General features: G+C 37.0%; 2 protein-coding genes across 2 annotated transcripts; both read right to left on the bottom strand.

The window, feature by feature from the left end:
• Window positions 1-1,071: 1,071 nt before the first annotated feature.
• Window positions 1,072-11,346, bottom strand: htr3a (5-hydroxytryptamine (serotonin) receptor 3A). The gene is made up of 9 exons (XM_077233145.1): window positions 11,121-11,346; window positions 10,661-10,824; window positions 10,537-10,581; window positions 9,793-9,902; window positions 9,493-9,662; window positions 9,113-9,273; window positions 7,897-8,107; window positions 6,196-6,426; window positions 1,072-3,966 (listed from the first exon to the last, which is right to left on the bottom strand). Exons 1-9 carry the CDS (start codon window positions 11,185-11,187, stop codon window positions 3,677-3,679), a joined length of 1,449 nt encoding a protein of 482 aa, XP_077089260.1. The 5' UTR covers window positions 11,188-11,346; the 3' UTR covers window positions 1,072-3,676.
• Window positions 11,347-12,875: 1,529 nt separating this feature from the next.
• On the bottom strand, window positions 12,876-19,503 carry htr3b (5-hydroxytryptamine (serotonin) receptor 3B). The gene is made up of 9 exons (XM_077232704.1): window positions 19,299-19,503; window positions 18,888-19,054; window positions 18,642-18,686; window positions 18,074-18,183; window positions 17,778-17,947; window positions 17,408-17,565; window positions 15,599-15,809; window positions 15,280-15,489; window positions 12,876-13,630 (listed from the first exon to the last, which is right to left on the bottom strand). The coding sequence occupies exons 1-9, from the start codon at window positions 19,333-19,335 to the stop codon at window positions 13,359-13,361; spliced, it is 1,380 nt and encodes a 459-aa protein (XP_077088819.1). The 5' UTR covers window positions 19,336-19,503; the 3' UTR covers window positions 12,876-13,358.
• Between the last annotated feature and the right edge of the window lie 63 nt (window positions 19,504-19,566).

The raw sequence follows: 19,566 nt of genomic DNA, 5'->3' as shown, positions 1-19,566 counted from the left end.
ATCAGAATGGCCAGTAATTGTAATTAATTACTAAGTGATGCATTATAATTTATACCCAACACTGATCATAAGGAAGAAAGGTAGTCCGAACTAGTAGCTTATACAATATAATACAAGTTCCTCCATCACTAGACGTCATCTCACTGTTGATTGGTCCCAGCTAATTAGCGCCCAGGTCCACTGCCATTGGTGCAGCGATGCACGAAGCACAGCTCAGAGGTCACTTTCAAAAATTAAAACATTAATTCACAGAACGGTAAATGTAACCGCACATTTACAGTGGCTGATGAAACGCTGCTATCTTTTCACTTCTAACTATCTTTGTAAATCATGTGCCTCATATATAACACACAATGCTACCTCAGAGTGCTGCTGGGCTAATGAGACTTTTAATTAGGTCTATCTCTTTAGATGAAACTGATTTTTTTAATGATCGTCTGTGAAAGACTGCATGGTTCAGATCAGATTGTCTATTCACTTTGGAAGTAAAGCACCGTTAAAGGCGACGCCGTTGCTGCTGGCACCCAAGACCGCCAGTTTTCGGCAAAGGTCATGTGACCTCCTCTGCGTGAATAGCTTTTGTGTGACGAGCAGGGCGTCCTATCTTTAGTTGCTCTTTGACCCAGATATGATCTAATGGACAAGGGAATTTTAGACGGCGAAAGACTGAATGGTGGACGAGGTCTTCCCAAATCCCTTCAATTGTGTTCCCAGCTAAGCCGTGCCTGCGGGTGCGAGCAGGCCCAGTGGACGACCTCCAGCACATGAATTTGCTAAACAAGTAACAGCCTACAAATGCCACTTGAAGCCAGTTGTTATGACTGTGCATGGCTTTCAGGAATTACACTGCCAACTTCACCATGCCAACATTCCGTTCTTGGTTGAGAATGAAATTCGTCTGGCAATGGAATCCTATTGTGTGCACTCCAAATGCAGACTGTATATAATATTACAGATACCAGTGAAAGTATGTAATGTATGTGTAATGATGTCCCTCACATCAACAGTGTCTTACCTGCATTTCATGGCCTTAGAAGCCCTCTGCTGGTTAAAGTTGAAATGTAATTATGATCATGGTAATCATAATGACATATTTATTTAATTTACATCAAGACTGGCATTTACTAAGACGCACATCAAACTCTTGTTCTTTGTAAAATGTGAAATCACTCTGTAAATTCAGGACTGTGGTGAGCAGAAAGCAGGATGGAGAGATGTGGCCACATTGATTGTATTGGGATCAATGCTCCCATTTACTGTCTAACTGATTTTTTTTTCTTCTTTAATTATGTAGGGTGTCGATGGCATTTATCCAATCACCCCAGGCCTGCTGAGTGCATTCCCAGTGAGGTGAAAATCTTTACAATTAGTACATTTAGTGTCACGGGCAACGACTAAAACTCAACCGCCCTTGGGCTGAAAGAGAGGGAACACAATACAGACACGGTCAAACATCTTCTCAAGACATACAATATAGACACTTTACAGGATGTTTTCATTTCACTAACAGGATAGCATATTTTTTTCACAGTACTACAGATTTGATCAAGATAACAGAAGAGGATATTGGAACCTAAATAATCGATTGTTGTTTTCATGACAATATAAAACCAAAATTATTTGGGTTCCAGCATTTACAAATAGGGTTGAATTAAGCGTGGTCTAGCATACACTACCGTTCAAAAGTTACAGGAAGATTTTTCATGCTTTTTAAAGAATTCTCTTATGCTCACCTCTTATGCATTTCTTTGATCAAAACTAATATTATAACTTTAAAATAGAATTTATTGCTGTGATGGCAAAGCTTAATTTTTTTGCATCATTTCTCCAGTCTTCTGTGTCACATGATCTTTCAGAGTTAATTCTATATGCCGATTTGCTGCTCAGAAACATTTCTTATTATCATCAGTGTTACCAGGTGTGCTGCTTAATATTTTTGAGGAAACTATAACATTCTCAGGATTCTTTGGGAAATAAGTTTTTTGAAAACAGCATTTATTTGAAATAGAAATCTTTTGTAACATTATAAATGTCTCAACCACCACTTCTGATTCATTTAGTGTATTGTTGCTGAATAAAATATTTTTTTTTGGTTTTAATAACAAATCTGACCCCAAACTTTGAATGGCAGTGTATGTTTGACCTCAGTGCGATTAATCTAATGCAGAAATATATTTTTTCGTAGTATTGAAATACTTAAAAAATTTAAAAAAGACAATACACTGCTAAAAGTTTTGATATACTGTTCAACAGTGAGTTATATATGCATTTCATATAGGCTTGAAAGCTTTGTCTGAGTTTGCTGCTTCTTTCTTTGTCTTCTTTTAGAATTATTTCCATTGGTGGAGGAAAAAAACAAAATAGCTTTTACTTCTTTTTATGTTTCACTGCTGTATGAAAGGAATATCACACTTGGAACTGTGCTGTTGTACTTAGGGCTGGGTATTGACACAAATTTCACAATTCGATTCGATTTTGATTATCAAGCTTGCAATTCGATTCGATTTCAATTCCGATTCAATTCAATATTGATTATTTTGGATATCAGGTACAATACTTGGCAAATTTTCTCAAGGAAAACCAATCTCTTAACCAATGCTGTAAACTATGGGAGTCAGTTGTATCATTAAAATTGTTTCATTAGCCTACTATAATATTGAAGGTAAAAAATGACTGATTTGTATACAAACACTTAAATTACACTTTTATTTATTTTTCTAATAATAAAGTTAGATGAAATATAAACATTTAAATGGTGGCTGTCATAAAAACTTGCCAGATTTACTCAAACATGCATTAAATATTGAAGAACATAAAAAAATTATAATGAATATGTAATATGGTGCATATATTTAGCAAAATGCTCCTCTCTACAGTTATTTTTTCTAGCTGACTAACGAGTTCATGGTCACTGGATATGTTTTTTCTGAGGTAAATGTGACGTTACATGACATTGATTGCAAGCTGTTTCACTGACGCCTTTCCACGGTTGAAACACTGATTGAGCGATTCCATGTGACAATAAGGATTTCGATAAGTTGTTCTCTATCTTTTAACACACTTTCAGATGCTCATTCTTGTTTATTTCACGCTGTAACTGGTATTATTAAGGCGGAAGAGAAGATCATGTGCTTCTCTTGAGCTGAGCTGCGCCAGAGCGATCTCACGCCACAGCGCTAAAACGGTTATGTTTTTGAATTTGGTTAGAAAATGGACGTAATTTGAAATCTGAGACTTTGTTTCATATCAATAGTAACAAAGCACAAAGTTTGTTGCATTTATTGGATGGGATGCGCGCTACAATGTTTCATTCATTCGTCAACTGAAAACAGGATGACTAGCCTAATCGATTCTTGGGATTTAAGAGTCGATATCGGTTCGTAAAAATGAGGATCGATTAAAATCGAGAAATCGATATTTTTTACCCAGCCCTAGTTGTACTGAATATTAGCAGATATAACAATCATACATGTATTCTGTATGCTTTTTTCAGAGCATTCATCTGGTAAGAACAGCAGTCTACAAGTAATAACTCTTGATTTGAAAGCACATTTCTCCTCTATGGTGCTCAAGTTATTCTCTTGTGAGATAATCACATTACCAGCATTCAAACACTGCGTTTACTTTAAGCAGTGAGACAGAATTGGCGCCTTCCCTCTGTGACTCACGTCTGCGGTCAGACGGTCTGCCAGACGGACCACAGTGTGCCTAAAGTGATGCTGTAGGCCAACACGGTGAGCAGGTAGATGCGGAACAGCAGGACGTCCAGTACGTACCCCACCTGCAGCCACTCCTTCGCGATCTCCCTGCTCTCATCCTTCTTCTCCATGAACTGACGGATGGTGGTGATCTCGCGCAGGATGCCATCCATGACCGGAGGTCCGGTGTCCCGTGCGGACAGGCTCAAGCCCAGGTTTCTCCCAGAGTCTCTGGATCCCTCGCAGCTGTGGTGGTTGCAGTGAACCGCTTAAAAACAAATCACAGGTGAGTTTCAGAGCTTGTTTAATCTGTATAAACAGACCACCAAGAGAACTGGATCTAAACCTTATTGGCCCACCCATAGTCCACAACAGTATTTGAATGTTTCTGTAAAGATGCACTTAGAACAATTGCACACTTGCATTATGAAAAGAGCAAATCCTTGCCCCGGTTTAGTGCATGGGTTCCCAAAAACCTTTGTCACCCTTAGACATAAAACAGACATAAAACCAGAAGTATGCCCTGAGATTTTAGGTTAATAGGCAAGACACCCCAGGTGAATAGGGTAAAACTAAATTAACTAATAGATATCACCATACTTGCCCAGTTGATTGATTACATTAAGAATTTGCAAAAGAAAATTGGGTCCCACTTTATATTAAGTGGCTTTCAGTACTATGTACTTACATTGAAATTAATAATTTGATACAATGGACTTATAGTGTACATACATGTTTTTAAATTGTACTTATATTTTGAAAATACCTGCATGTAATTCAACTGTAATTAATTGATGTAATTACATTTGTAAATTACACAGTTGACCCTTCCCTTACACCTTAACCCAACCTTAAAGGGTTAGTTCACCCAAAAATGAAAATTATGTCATTAATGACTCACCCTCATGTCGTTCCAAGCCCATAAGACCTCCGTTCATCTTCAGAACACAGTTTAAGATATTTTAGATTCAGTCCGAGACTTTTTTGTCCCTCCATTGAAAATCTATGTATGATATACTGTCCTTGTCCAGAAAGGCAATAAAGACATCATCAAAGTAGTCCACGAGACCTCAGTGGGTTAGTTAGAATTTTTTGAGGCATCGAAAATACATTTTGTTCCAAAAATAACAAAAACGATGACTTTATTCAGCCTTGTATTCTCTTCCGGTTCTGTTGTCAATCCGTGTTCACGAGGCCAGTGACGCTGCTGACGTAAGACGCTGCTGACGTGTTATCTGGTGCGTCCGTGTATTCGGGTTCAAATAAATATGTCTGGTTAAAAAAAATGCGAGTCTTCCCCTGTGTCGAAATCCTTAGGCATGTTTGCAAAGATTGTTTTGTTTACAGCGTGCGTCTCCCTCAGACTGTAAACGAAGCTCGGGCGCACCCGATAACACGTCAGCTCGTCTTACGTCAGCGGACTCATGAAAGCGGATTGACAACAGAACCGGAAGAGAATACAAAGCTGAACAAAGTCGTCGTTTTTGTTATTTTTGGAACAAAATGTATTTCCGATGCTTCAAAAAATTCTAACTAACCCACTGAGGTCTCGTGGACTACTTTGATGATGTCTTTATTGCCTTTCTGGACAAGGACAGTATATCATACATAGATTTTCAATGGAGGGACAAAAAGCTCTCGGACTGAATCTAAAATATCTTAAACTGTGTTCCGAAGATGAACGTAGGTCTTACGGGCTTGGAACGACATGAGGATGAGTCATTAATGACATAATTTTCATTTTTGGGTGAACTAACCCTTTAAACCTACCCATACCACCACACCTGACCCTAACCTTACCCGTATCACACCTAAATAGCAGCAAAAGTGGTTTACAATACAACCTGAACACAATAAGTACATTGTACTTATTTTTCGATGTAAGTACATAGTACTTAAAGCCACTTAATATAAAGTGGGACCGAAAATTGTATTACAAGTTTTCTGAAATATGCTTAAATGTGCACTTTTTTGCATACATTTCTACAAAAAAAGCTGAACATTGGATAAAGCCAGTTTTGATCTATTTGAGTCAAAGGTTTTGTCTTTTTATCATTCCATAAATCAGAAAATACTGTTAACAGCCAGAGAAAAAAAAATACATTCTCACCATTTTTTTAGGAATAAAGACTGTATAAAATAAGGGCAAATTATATATGAACAAACCCATATGTAAAAACCTTCAGGACATAGATAGGAATAAAACTGTATAGTTTGGTGTAAGTGCTGCTGAAGTGGAGATTTCTGAACAAAAAACACTTTTGTCAGAAAATGACCTTTGAAGATCCTCAGACGCAAATAGATAAAGTGCTATAAAAGGTACACTTAAAAGTGTATTTTGGATGTTTTCTTTCCACTAGCCTGAAAGACCACTTTGTGTAAAGCCCAAAATTCTCAAAATTGAAGTGAATACATTTTAAATAACCCTTATTTAACGAATGGAAACAGTTGCTAAGGTGGGTTTGGTCAGGAAGGGGCTTAGCGCAGAGTCAGTTACCTGTGTTCATGTTGTTCTCTTTGTAGAGAGGCAGGTCAGATCCCTGCGAGAGGAGCGAGCAGACCTTCCTGTTGCGAATGCAGAGCAGGACTGTGGCCTTCTCCAGCACCAGGTGTTTGACCCACTGCGGGACACGAGACTGAAGATCCTGCTTGTGCACCAGCCTCACGATCAAAACAGACTCGGTCAGACTGATGACCAGCAGCGCCATGCATACCACAAAGTACACACCTACACTCAAACACACAGACATAATAAATGATTAATGACCAGAAACACAGAATAAAGCATATGGTTGCAGAATGTAAGAATTCAAATATTGAATACAGAACAATTAATTTCCTTATACACTAATCTTCAAAAGTTTGGGGTCGGTATGATTTTTTTAAATGTTTTTGAGAACAAGTCTCATGCATTTTTTTAACAAACAAAGTCAAAAAGGTAATATTGTGAAATATTATTACAACTGTTTTCTATGTTAATATGTTTTAAAATGTGTGGGTTTTTTTCCCTGTGATTGCAAGGTCATTACTCCAGTCTTCAGTGACACATGATCTATCCAAAATCATTCTAATATGATGCTCAAGAACCATTTCTTTATTATCAATGTTGAAAACACTTGTGCTGCTTAATATTTTTGTAGAAACTGGGATTTTCTCTGATATTTGGATGAATGGAAAGTTCAAAAGAACAGCATTTATGCAAAAGTCTTTACATTCACTTTTGATCAATTTTATGCATCTCTACTGAATAAAAATATTAATTTAATAAGTAAAAAGAATCTTACTGAACCAAAAATTTGGAAGGGGGATGTATGTGATAACTGGCCTTATTTTATACAGTAGCTAAAGAAAAATAAATATATATAGAGTGTGGTCCAAAAGACCCCTGACCAAAAATACTTACCTTTTTTTATTTTATTTAATAATTTTTTATAATATTTCTTTAATAAGTATATAACTCTAGCTGCATGAACTCTTCAAGTTTGTGTACAATCTGATGATAGATAGAAGTGAATGCTGACCATGTATATATAGTCACATGATCAATTTCACAAATTTGCAGTGTATAGGATCTTAAATATTTCACATTCATATCCTTTACATAATGTTTTTATATAAAATGTTTATTTCCTGGTTTAAATTAGATTTTGAATTTATGCTAACCGTGTCAAGATAATAATATTGCTGATGTGCCCAGAGTCACGCTGGTTTATGGCTGTATTCTGTATTCACTTGTTGAGTTGAGTAGTTCTCCTCATCTTTCTCAAGAAAGAAAGAAAGAAACATTGCGTGCTTTAATGTGTTTGACAGCATTCGTTTTGCAATTGCATTTGAACCTGAAACCTCTGTAGTGTTCTAGGCAGCTCTCCTTATCTCTCAAATGAATCAGTGTATTTCCGCACAAGCTTCCTCACAGCTGCAGTTCTATACTGAAAATCAATAAACATGCGGATTGACTTCAGTTGAAACACTCAAGAAATCTCTTGTTTACTGTCTGCACAATTCCGCCCAGCTGTATTGGATCACATCACTTGCTAAAAACAATTTAAAAAAAAAAATGAACTAAGGACATTTAATATGCTCAAGATGCAGTGGACTAAATTCAAAACGTCATCTCTCTCACATAATTATACGTAATAAAGAATGAATGATTGAAATGCATCAGGTCATGTTCTATGAAACAGAAAGACCTCATTACCAATGAGAGGGGTCCCTATGGCAGTCGCTGGCAGAGTGTCTGAGACGATGATGAGAAAGACAGAATAGCCCAAGAGCAGAGTGATCTTGAAGGAGACTCTCTCTCCGCTGTCTGGAGGCAGGTAGAATCCAACAATGTCCATCACCATCAGGAATACACTGGGCAACAGGAGGTTGACTGTGTAGAACAGAGGTCTGCGTCGGATCACAACCTGGTGATTAAACAAAGACACGGATTTCCTTCTGGCAATTATCTGTTGATCTTTCTCACTTTTATTTCTTTCACTTTGGCACTCATTTAAAACTACTTTCCAAAAGAAATGTGACATGTGACCTGACATCTGGTTCATGTCCATTTAGTGGTACACTACCATTCAAAAGTTTGGAGTCGTTAGAATAAATAAATAAATAAAATAAAAAAAAATATATATGTTATTATTATTGTGAAATATTACAATTTTAAATAGCTGTTTTCTATTTTAATATATTTTAAAATGTAGTTTATTGGAAAGATTGAGACACCTTTTGTCAGGATTCATTGATGAATTCAATAGAAATAGAAGTTCAATAAAAATCTTTTGTAACATTATAAATGCATTTAATTTGGTTGCATCCTTGCAGAGTAACAATTATTATAGTCATAATATCTTTCAAACCTAACACATAGTGAGTTACTTTATCAGATTACCTTTTTTCAAGTAACTATGTATTACTTTTAAAATTTACAACATTTTTATTTTTACAGTCTATGATTGTTAACACATTACTTTAAAATGTTTCTTTATTTATGCTGATACACATTTATCCGTAGTTCATTTTTAATTGGTTAAACTTTAGAATACTGTTACAAATAATTAGTAATTCCTTCTGAAGAATTTGATAATACTTGAATTATCACTGTTACCATGATCTTCACTTTAGAATTAATTATACATTGTGCATTATTCATGTGAATTATGAGCCTGTATATAATAGTTTTTAGTAGTCCTCTGGGAAGTATGAAAAAATAGTTATTGATGAGCTAATAGTGAGCTACCTCATTCAACTGAGCGCTATTAATTACTAATACTAAAGTTAAGTAGTTTCTAGAATGTTAAAATTGCATTACTCATTTGTTCCTGTGTAGATATTCATTAATGACGGAACACTATTCTAAAGTTTTCCCCTTTTTTCAAAAGCAAATGCTAATGTGTTTTTGGTATCATTACGTTACTCACAGTAAACTTCATTTCGGCATAGAAATCATCATTATCTATGCTGAACTTGTTGTATGTGGAGAGGACATGAAGCAGCTCCCATTCTCCCTGGTTCATGAACACACTCTTGTCGTTCATTACTTCCTCAGGGGTTCTCATTAGAGTGATGTTGATGTCTTTAGCTATGGGATGAGATAAGGTTAAAGGTCAGTTAATTCGGCTTTTAGGAAAAGCCATGTTGCTTCCTTTTATTGTGCTTGAATCATTTCTGCAATGCTACATTAGAGCATTCTTATTTCTTGTGAAAATGTGGTTTTAGACTTGGAATCTGTGTGTAGGAGGTACATTTTGTCAGTGATGAATCTGAATGATCTCTCTTGAGCTTACTCATGTTTACTTACTTGTGTGCAGCCAGCTCTGGAAAGTCAGGCTACATTTTTGGACATCATAAGGAAAGTTGTAGATATTGAGGGAGCAGGCCGTCACCACCTGGATAGGCTTATAGTTGCGAACAAGTCCGGTATGGCCTACATAAACATAAGGAATATCTGGAGACTTTCCTACATCCACGCTGCAGAGAACAAAGAGAGTGTTTATAAAGGAGTGCTGTGAAGAGCAGACTGAAATGGCTCAAAACAAGTGTCTCATCAACGTCTCAAATTATCTGATTATTATGTCAATTATATGTCAAGTCTACTCACAATTCATTGATAAGAATATCTGGAACCCAGATGTTGGCAGTGGGAATGGAAATCTGTTGGACTTCATCAAATTCTTCAGGATCCCACACAAGGAACTCATCTATCCATTGCTTTTGAAGTGAGAGAAATGTCAAGTACATATTAAAAAAGAATCAAATAAAATAATCCTCAATTAGGTACAACGTAACTGTTCTTGTTTAATTTGGAGACGGAAAGGAAGTTAGGCCTAATAACTTGCAAATCGGTTCGTGAATCGGACTAACGTATTCTGTCACAGTGTACGTTTTTAAATCACTAAAAAGAACCGTTCCGTCATACATGGTCAAAATTCAGTTTGCTGTTTAAGTTTATGGTTTAGTCCCTACTTACTAACAAGAAAAAAATAATTTGGGAGTCAACACTGGTTTTCTCGTAGGCATACATTGTTGATACAAAAAAGACCCATCTTGTATGATTCAGTTGTTCGTGAATCGCGTTGTATGTTTTTGATACACTATCCGCTCATAAGAATTAGCCTAATCGAAGTACCCTACACTGCTCGCGCTGTAAGTTGTTGACTCACTCAAAAAAAGAACCGGCTCATAAGAGTCATTCCTTCAGGAATCAGATCACTGGGCGCGCTAAAGATTCGATTTATTAGCAGTGTTGCAGTGACTTGTAGGCTAGTGCGCAGCGTGAAACAGTAACTTTTGATGTTGCCGCTTCTCTAATATTAAATTAATCGAATATTTTCCACCAACATACCTGTCTGTACCAAACATATGTTGTCAATACCTGGTTCTTCTCATCCTGTGTGGCACAAAATACACAAAGTATTTAATAAATAAGTAGTTTACATAACTAATACACGTTTGAGAATTCTACCCACCACATTGAGGATCGCATAAACCATGATGTCAATGGCCACCGTCGTTGACTGCCTCCAGTCGCGCACTGGTCGAACTCCTTTCTTATATCCGGCACTTAAAAACTCATTTAATCGAATCAGAGTGGCATTGGCGAAGCGCCCAGTGTTACTGCCCAACTTCTTCACTACACCGAGACAAAAGAATAGTATCATTTATACTTCATTCAACTTTAGCTTCAGCATTCAAACGTTTAAAGCCATTAATACGCAAAAGCATGTTGATTAATTGCAATATATTGATAGTGTTTCAAAATCAGACGAGCTGCCTACAAATACAGCAATTTGTGGCATCAGAAAGCACCTGCATGCCGAAAAGTGCTGTCTAGGCAATTTAATGGGCAAGTAGGCTACAGCGCTCGTTTGTTTTAAATCTCAAACGCGAGTTGTTTGTAACCGATGTCAAAACTTTCACAAAAGTTACCTGAGCAATTCACCACCGTCCCATAGATAGAAACGCAGAGAGCTGTCCAGAGTGCTGAACACTTCATTGTGCCGAGCTGTTTGGTTTTGTCCTGGGTTCTTCTCGCAGGCTTCTAGCCTGGTGCTGCTTCCTTCCAGTGATGCTCCCTGAGCTCCATTAGTTATCTCTGAGCTTTCCAGAAGCGTTCGGGCTGTCATTACAGCACTTAGTCCACCCTCCCTTCTCTGCATCATCATCCCACAGTTTAGCCAGGTCAGAAAGCACTTCAGCTTGTCCCAAGAGTCACATAGGAGAGAATTAACTATATAAGCATGGCAAGCATTCTGTAATCTTGAGAAAATAACAGATAGAGTACGATTTCTTATACATATATACTATTTCTTAACTGTATAAATATTATATAGTTGGTATGAACATGATAAATTTGGTATAGTTCAAAATAACTATTTAGTCAATTTTGTAAGCACTATCTTTGATAAGGCCTAACCTTAAAGTAACACTATGTAGTTTTTCAACCTTCATAATATATTTTCAAGACCCTTGTGATGGTACATCGACTTATAGGTTAAATGACACGTCTGCCATAGCCTGCAAGGTCTGTATCGCTTTTACCGGCACTATGTAACTTCGGGTTTCGGGTAGTAACCGGAGCACAAAAAGAACTACAAAATTCGACTGCTTTACGGCATACATAGTTTTTCTTCGTTTGTGATGTCTTTCATAAAATCATGCATCCTACTCTACCTTGTCTGTAGCCATTGTTGATTCCAAAGCCGGTGCTGGATAAACAGCGAGCGTGCGCGTGCGACAGTAGGCTGCGGTAGGCTAAATTATTTACGACAGCGGTAATGGACAATTCCGCTTCCAACCTGTAGGGCGACCGCAGAGGAAAAGTTCCTTGGTGTTGCTTTAAGAATAAAGCATTGCGGATGTGGTTTATTTGTGTTAAATATTTTAAATATCATATAGGTTAAACAGCATAAAGTGTATATATGTTTGTGTTTTTCCCCTCAACAGCGGAGGGCGCATATGAATTATTACTGCTACCTTTGACATTTCATAGGTCGTATTTCACCACCAAGTTCAAGTCAATTTCCATGAGCACTTAGACTACTACATTAAACTGTGATCTAATACTTCGCCCAGCCATGATGAGACTTAATTAGCCTGGCAATAGGCAGGTGATTAGATTTGAGTCAGGAAAATATTATCAGAATTTTGATGAGGAATTGAATTATGTGTTTTTTTTTCTGACTGGACAGGCAGCTCTGAGAAGCTCTGTAATGAAAATGTACTATAGTGATAGTGACGTGGAAGTGATTGTGGTTTATTTTTCAGTAAGGAAACTGGAGCTTGATATATGATTATGTTACAGGGAAGGGTTCTTCACTCTCATTATATTTATGTGTGATATTTCAAAGAATGCTCTTTAATCTTTTTGTAAAGGATGTATTGCTACCTGTTCTGGCTCTTAAAAGAACCTTTGTTTATATAAACCTATTTTGTCAAAGTTATTCAGATATTAAATGAGTGTAATAAAATCAGTTAATTTAGAAATTACATGAGGATTTAGATTGCTTAAACAGTTTTTCATTGTATTTTCATTAGTAAGATGTTTTTTTCAGCTTTAGCAGAACAAAATCTCAAAACATCTCAACAATACAAATTATTTTGCAACATTATTTATACGCAAGCATTTTTATATTTTTTAACAGTAAAAATAGTAAAATGTTTATATAACATAATCAAGACAACTTAAGATTCTACATTTGAGTTTTAATTTTTTTTCATCTCCACATTCAAAATGATATATACAATTAACATAGGCATTAACATAAATAAGCACCTCCATTCTTATGAGTGGAGATTTTTGTCAGAGATGTGCTACAATCATTAAGAGGAAGACAAATTAGTACAATAATTTGTTTTCCTTTATTCTATTCAATACCACATACAACATAAAGAATGGTTGCTTGCAGCTAGTCATTATGATTTTTACATCTAAAAGAAAGTTCCAACATGTTTTACAATAATCTCCTCAGAAAACTGATCTAATTTTTTGTTAGTGTCAATATGCAGAAGCACCTCAGAATTAATGTTAATAGTAGGCATCAATTGCAATTAAATGTTTGATACTTTAAAACTGAAACTGCAGTTGTGGAATCTGTCACTTTGTATTAACTTTCTCCAACGCTCCGTCTCAGTTTTTGTCTTTCTCTTCTTGCACACCTCTTTTATTCAGGCAGAGCTCCAGGTTCCCCAGAGCAGCAGTAGAGTCATCACATAGATGAACATAAACACCAGGTACATGCAGAAGAGGAGCCTGTCCACTTTCAGGCACAGTTCCACCCAGTAAGACTGTGAAATGCCCTCGCTGTCCTCCTCCTGAAGGTACAGTCTGAGAGACACCACCTCCTGCAGGATTTTCTCCAGTGAAGAGTCACTGTTTGAGACATCTCTCAGGGAGAACAGGTCTGGCTCTGGAGAGAGAGAGAGATCAGACTCGTAGCCTGAATCAAAGAGAAAACAAATATTAAGCCATTTAGAAGCATGTGGCATACATATACACACACACACACACACACACACATACACACACACACACACACACACACACACACACACACACACACACACACACACACACACACACACACACACACACACACACACACACACACACACACACACAATAAATAAATGATAATAGTTATAATATCTTAAAACTTCAAAAAAGACAACAAGTCGAACATTGCAAGAATATCACAGTGATATTGATAGCCTACTGATACCCCTTTTCCACCAAAAAAGAACTGGTTCTGAACTGGTGCTGGTTCAAAGTTGGTTCGGAGTTGGTTCAACTTGCGAACCTTCTCAGAACCGGTTTGTTTTTCCACTGACTAGAGAACCCAGCGAACGACGTCGTTACGTCACTGTGTACGTTGCCATACATCTTAGCTAGAAACGCTTGCAAGTACAACATTACTTTGGTATTATCTCTAACTCGTGAACCAAAAAGGCTTTAAAAACAATTGAAGTATGTAAGTCTTTTAACCTTTTCCTTTGATATGTAATCTTTTCTGATTAGTTATGTACCCCTGTCTTGTGTCTTTTTTCCCCACTTATTTGTTATATATTCTGACTGTTTTCTTCTTTGCTTACATAATGTTTTCAATAAAAAAAACTAGAAATGCTTGCGCCAACTTCAAACATAACAATTACAATGGCGGACTACATAGTGTTTCTGCAAATGTTTCTCCAGGCTTTACGATCCTATTTTATGGTCAGAAAAGATGTTTAGAACACATCTAAACCCGCCCCAAGCCCCCGACGTAAGCATGACGTGGTAAAAGAACGGTTTTAGTCCAGCAAAGAGTTGGTGCCGCTTTGGAACCAGTTTTCCTGGCCGAGAACCGGTTCTTTGGCTGTCGAAACACAAAGAACTGGTTCGCGCGCAGACACCGGCTCCGACCCGGCTCTCAAAATGCTTTGGTGGAAAAGGGGTATGATGTAGTCATTTGAGGTCATTTTCACTAACATGCTTCTACAGAAAAAAGAGAGTGCAAATTTGCAATGTGTTACGAGAGACATGAAAGTAATGACAGTGTTGCCATGGACAATGAACCACTGATCTATATAGAGAACATACAGATATGTTCATGTATACAGATCAGTGGCATGGACCCTTTTCGCATTTCCGGGGTTCTCAGAAGCGAAAGACGTCATAGTTGGGTAAACTTAAACTTGGGAGATATAATTATAATTTTGATATAAAACTATAATTTTTGTATTTCCATTTCGTTTCATAGCAAAAGAAAACTGTGAAAGAGTTCCCACATCTTTCAAAAAGAGGGAAATAATATAGAGTTTGATTATGTGCGTCGGAAGACAGAAAGCTGTCAAATTTGATATATATAATTTATGATAATTTGATATATATAATTTATAAACAAACTTTTGGTTGATCGTCTATAATATTTATTATTTTATTTTATTATTATCAACTGTTATATAAGAATATTTTGTATTGCTTAAACGTTAACAATACAGTATAGTACTGTTAACATTAACAAATGAATGCTGTAAAATTTTTGTTTATAAATGTCAACGAATAGAACCTGTAAACAACATGATAAATGGATAATGTTCTCTCTCCTACCCCCTGATTGGTCCATATCATCCAGTGTCTTCATTGAAGTGAAAGCGCTCTCGATAAAGCTCTGGTCCATCGAGCCATATTTGTCTAGCAAGCAAACGGACATGGACATCTCCTTGACTTCTTTCTCACTGTAATGCAAAAGCTTCACTACGAAAATGGACAATGACAAACTAAGCACAAGCAGCGCCATGCAAACAGCGAAGAAGACCCCTATGGCAAAAAAGAGCAGACACTGTTGTCAGTAAGGTGAGGTTGCAGCCCGTCAGAGTGTTGTTAATAGGGAAACGTGTGATTAGGAAAAGCTCTGCTTGTACTATACCAATGAGGGGTGTTTTAATGGCTGTGGCAGGGATTTCATCCATCAGATTGACTCTGATTACAGTGAAGCCCAGGAGAATGCTGGTCTTGAAAGTGATGCGAGTTCCACTGTTTGGAGCAAGATAGAAACTGGTGACATCCACCACCATGAAGAAGATGCTGGGGATGAGCAGACCTACCACGTACAGCAGGGGGCGCCTGCGGATCAGCACCTTCAGAGAGAGACAGAGTGGCTGGGACCGAACGCTCTCTGGGTGATCTTTATTTCATCACTTGCCATCAGGAGAGAGAAAAAAAAATGCTCTAGGAGCAGACTGAAATGGATGGGTCTGAAGAGGAATTACATAACAAGCTTAAGCCTTCTCCCCATTTCTTGGATTTGCTAAATCGGTCCAATTTCTCATTCTAGAACTGAAATTGTTTTCCCACACCTCAGCTCCCCCTGAGAACCGAACCTCACTGCCTTTGAGCTATTTCCCCTCGCTGCCCCACATCTGGGTCAGGACCATCCATTTCACTTTCCTTATTTAAGGATGCTTAAGCTTTCACAGTACAACAAAGCGCAATTTCATACTGACTTAAACATGTTCCCCACCCATTTGCCCAATGAGTAAAAAAAAAAACGAATATGGATCTCTAAACGGCTTCGTCAGTGAGCTGCAGAGCAAAGGTAATCAAAGAACACAGCCGTTTCCATGGTGTGCCCATCTTAGTGGAACAGGGTGGATTGCCCACGAGTGTGAGCTATTGGCCTATTTCTCCCACTGAACACCACGTTCATTGATCAAATGCCAGAAAGACAGTCTCATTATCATCATCCTTGCTGTGTGTTGTCTGCCGCTAAGCCTCATCTATTAGCATTAGTGTGAGTCCGCTAACAGCCATGCAAAGGTTGTGACGCGTCAGACTGCATGCTGTCAGTTCTCTAGTCCTAGTGTGTCCAGCGGACTGTTACGTGGCAATGTCTCAGTCAGCCTCCAAAGTGAACATTTGCCAAACACCAAATTCAAGTCAAATTTGGCAGTGATAAGTAAATAGAAAAGTACATTGAAATATTATTTAATTCTAGAAATTAAAATAAAATGTAATCATTAATTTGAAATATAATCTATTTTTTAATTATTTAGAGTTAAATCACATTAGATTTTAAAGTCGCAATGTTAAGGAAGTAGCGACAGATCTTTTCTATATTGTGATCTACATTTGAGTGAAACGATTGAAAAAAAAATTGTAGAGCAGAGACTTAGTTCTGTCCAGCGGTTGTTGATTGAATGTGAACTAGCAGTCGACTGTAATGAAGTTTAATAATGATTGTCTAGTAATAACAACTACAAAATCTAACTTTACCCACATACATTCAGCACACTCATGTAAAGCGACATGCAAATCTCAACTCATTGATTACTTATATCTTCGCAAAAAATAAACAATATTATCATCCAGGAATACATATAAATTTGGATATACTGTATAGTGCACACATACAATAAATTATTTATATAAATTATATCTTGGCTGTGTGATTGCATATATTGTCTCAAAAATTAAACAATATTATTGCACAGCTCTATAAATACATTTTATATTAATTCATTTAATTTCATTAATTTATCCGCATCGTCTTATAGCAAATCCCAACAGCTTGATTATATCATCTCAGATTCAGAATGTGAACAGTATTATCGTCTAGATCTAATCTAAAGATATTAGGATATTATAAACATGAATGAATGTAATTGAAAAATTGAAGTCTAAAGCTGCCATTGAATGTAATTCTTACTGCTTGAATAAACTCAGTATTAATCCTCACATTAAACTGAATCTGCGCGTAGTCTCTGTCCTCTAGATTTAATGTCCAGTAGTGAGAAGGGACAGACAGCAGCTCCCATTCACCATCATTCATGAACTCTCTTGTGTCACTGGCGATTTCCTCAGCAGGCCTCCATAGAGCTAAATCCACTTCACTCACTGTCAGAGAAACACATCAGCAGTTCATTGTGTTATGGTAGAATTATGTTGGCAGGTTTGTGAGAACCTCATTTAAAGTGTCAGCTTTTAAAAGATTCTAACCAGGGCTGATCAAAAACACTCAGTAATCACAGCAACTCTCATTACACAGAGACCAGCAGCTTGTGTGTAAAGGAGTGAAAGCACGAGCTGTGTATGAGGCAGTCATTTACCTGAGTGAAGCCAGCTGCGAAAGGTCAGAGTGCAGTTCTGCTTGTCAAAGGGAAAGGCATACATCTCCAGGTGACATGCTGAGACCACCTGGATGGGTTTGTAGTTTTTTACTGTTCCTGAGCAGTTGACATAAACATATGGGATGACTGGGGATTTGCCGACATGGACGCTGGAGAGAGAGAGAGAGAGAGGAAGACGTATGATGCAATGAGAGTATAACTCGACAAAATTCATTTCCAGGAAACAAAAGGAGCTTGTGATGTGGGCAGGGGAGATGCATCTATCATGTACATACAATTCACTTATGATGACATCAGGCACCCAGATGGCATCCGAGGACAGCGATATTTCAGTGATTCCATCGAACTCTTCAGGATCCCAAACAAGAAACTCATCGTTCCATATCTGAAACATTAGAGTAATGTGGTTTACTGTTACCACCTAGCAGGTCTCATGAGAAAGATTCAGATCTCTGGAACGTTTAGATTTCACGCATTTAAAAAATCGGATTATTGTGTGTGTTTCTTTGCTGGACCTGTCTCAGAAAGGTAGAATTAAATGTCTTATATGAAACTTTGTTGTTAAAATTTAACGTAGTAAAATTTTTGTGTGTATATATATATATATATATATAGGTTTATTGATATTATTCAGAATAAAAGTAAATGTTCAGGTTAAAGTCAAATGTCAGATTTGATTTCAAGAGGTTACAGTGCTTAAAAAACATTTTAAAAAAGGCTACCGTAAACAATGCACATCAGACTAATTTGAATATTTTAATCTGAAAGTTCATGCTATACAACCATTCTGCTGATTTCATTATAAATCATTACCACTAATTAGACAAATTAATTGATACTAACTTGGCGATACCAAATGCTGGTGGTAACTTTCTGAGTCTGTCCGTCCTGTGAAAAGGCAGGCGCAAAATGGCTTTATTATATTGACATGGGAAGCAAACAAACTTTAAAACCTGTACAGTACATTTATTTAGTTAACGACTTCTAACAGTGAAAATAAAAAAAACTTAACTCGATAGATGTATGCAATATTGATCATACGATGAGCAAGTAATACACTTTATCTCTCTAAAGGTTAAATGTACTTACAACATCCAGGACAGATTTGATTATAAGGTCAATGTAAATAGTAGTTGGTTTGGTCCAGTTCTGGACAGGCCGAACTCCACAGTTGTATTTGCGAAGCAGTAACCTGGTGAGTTGGTTCAGAGCAGATCTCTTTGGTTTCTCTGGGACTAACTCAGCCTGTGGAATAGCTGTACAGAAATGTTCATGAGTGCAGATCCTGATTATACTATAATTATCATTATGGATTGGCAGCATACAGAATTCAATCACATTCATTATATAAAATTCACAGCAAGTACAACGTTCACTGAAAGGTCAAATGTTTATTGTATTGTATCCTTTGGATAATAAATGTAAATGTTAATACAAGCAGCTATAACTAAATGATTGTATACTTAATTCAGTAAAAAAAAGAAGCAGATCTGGACCTACCTGACAGTACCAAAGATAGCAAGAGGACAGGATTCATCCTGGCAATTCAATTCCAGGAACTTCAGAAGAAGAAAAATGCAAACTTATTCAAATCACTTTCCACAGCCTTTGTCGCAGCTCTTAAAATGTCACCCAATTACAAAGTGCCTTCTATTCCAGAATGAATACCATGGAGCATCAGAATGGTCGTTGTACACATGACTGCAACAAATGCACAGCAGCAACTTGCTCACCACTCTAGCAAATTGATTTTCCATTATGATGGTAA

Source organism: Siphateles boraxobius, unplaced genomic scaffold, assembly GCF_051911475.1.
Source record: "Siphateles boraxobius isolate OS27281-9 unplaced genomic scaffold, OSU_SipBor_1 18, whole genome shotgun sequence".
Taxonomy (NCBI): domain Eukaryota; kingdom Metazoa; phylum Chordata; class Actinopteri; order Cypriniformes; family Leuciscidae; genus Siphateles; species Siphateles boraxobius.
The sequence above is the reverse complement of the archived record's forward strand: the minus strand, read 5'-3'. Positions and strand labels throughout refer to the sequence as shown.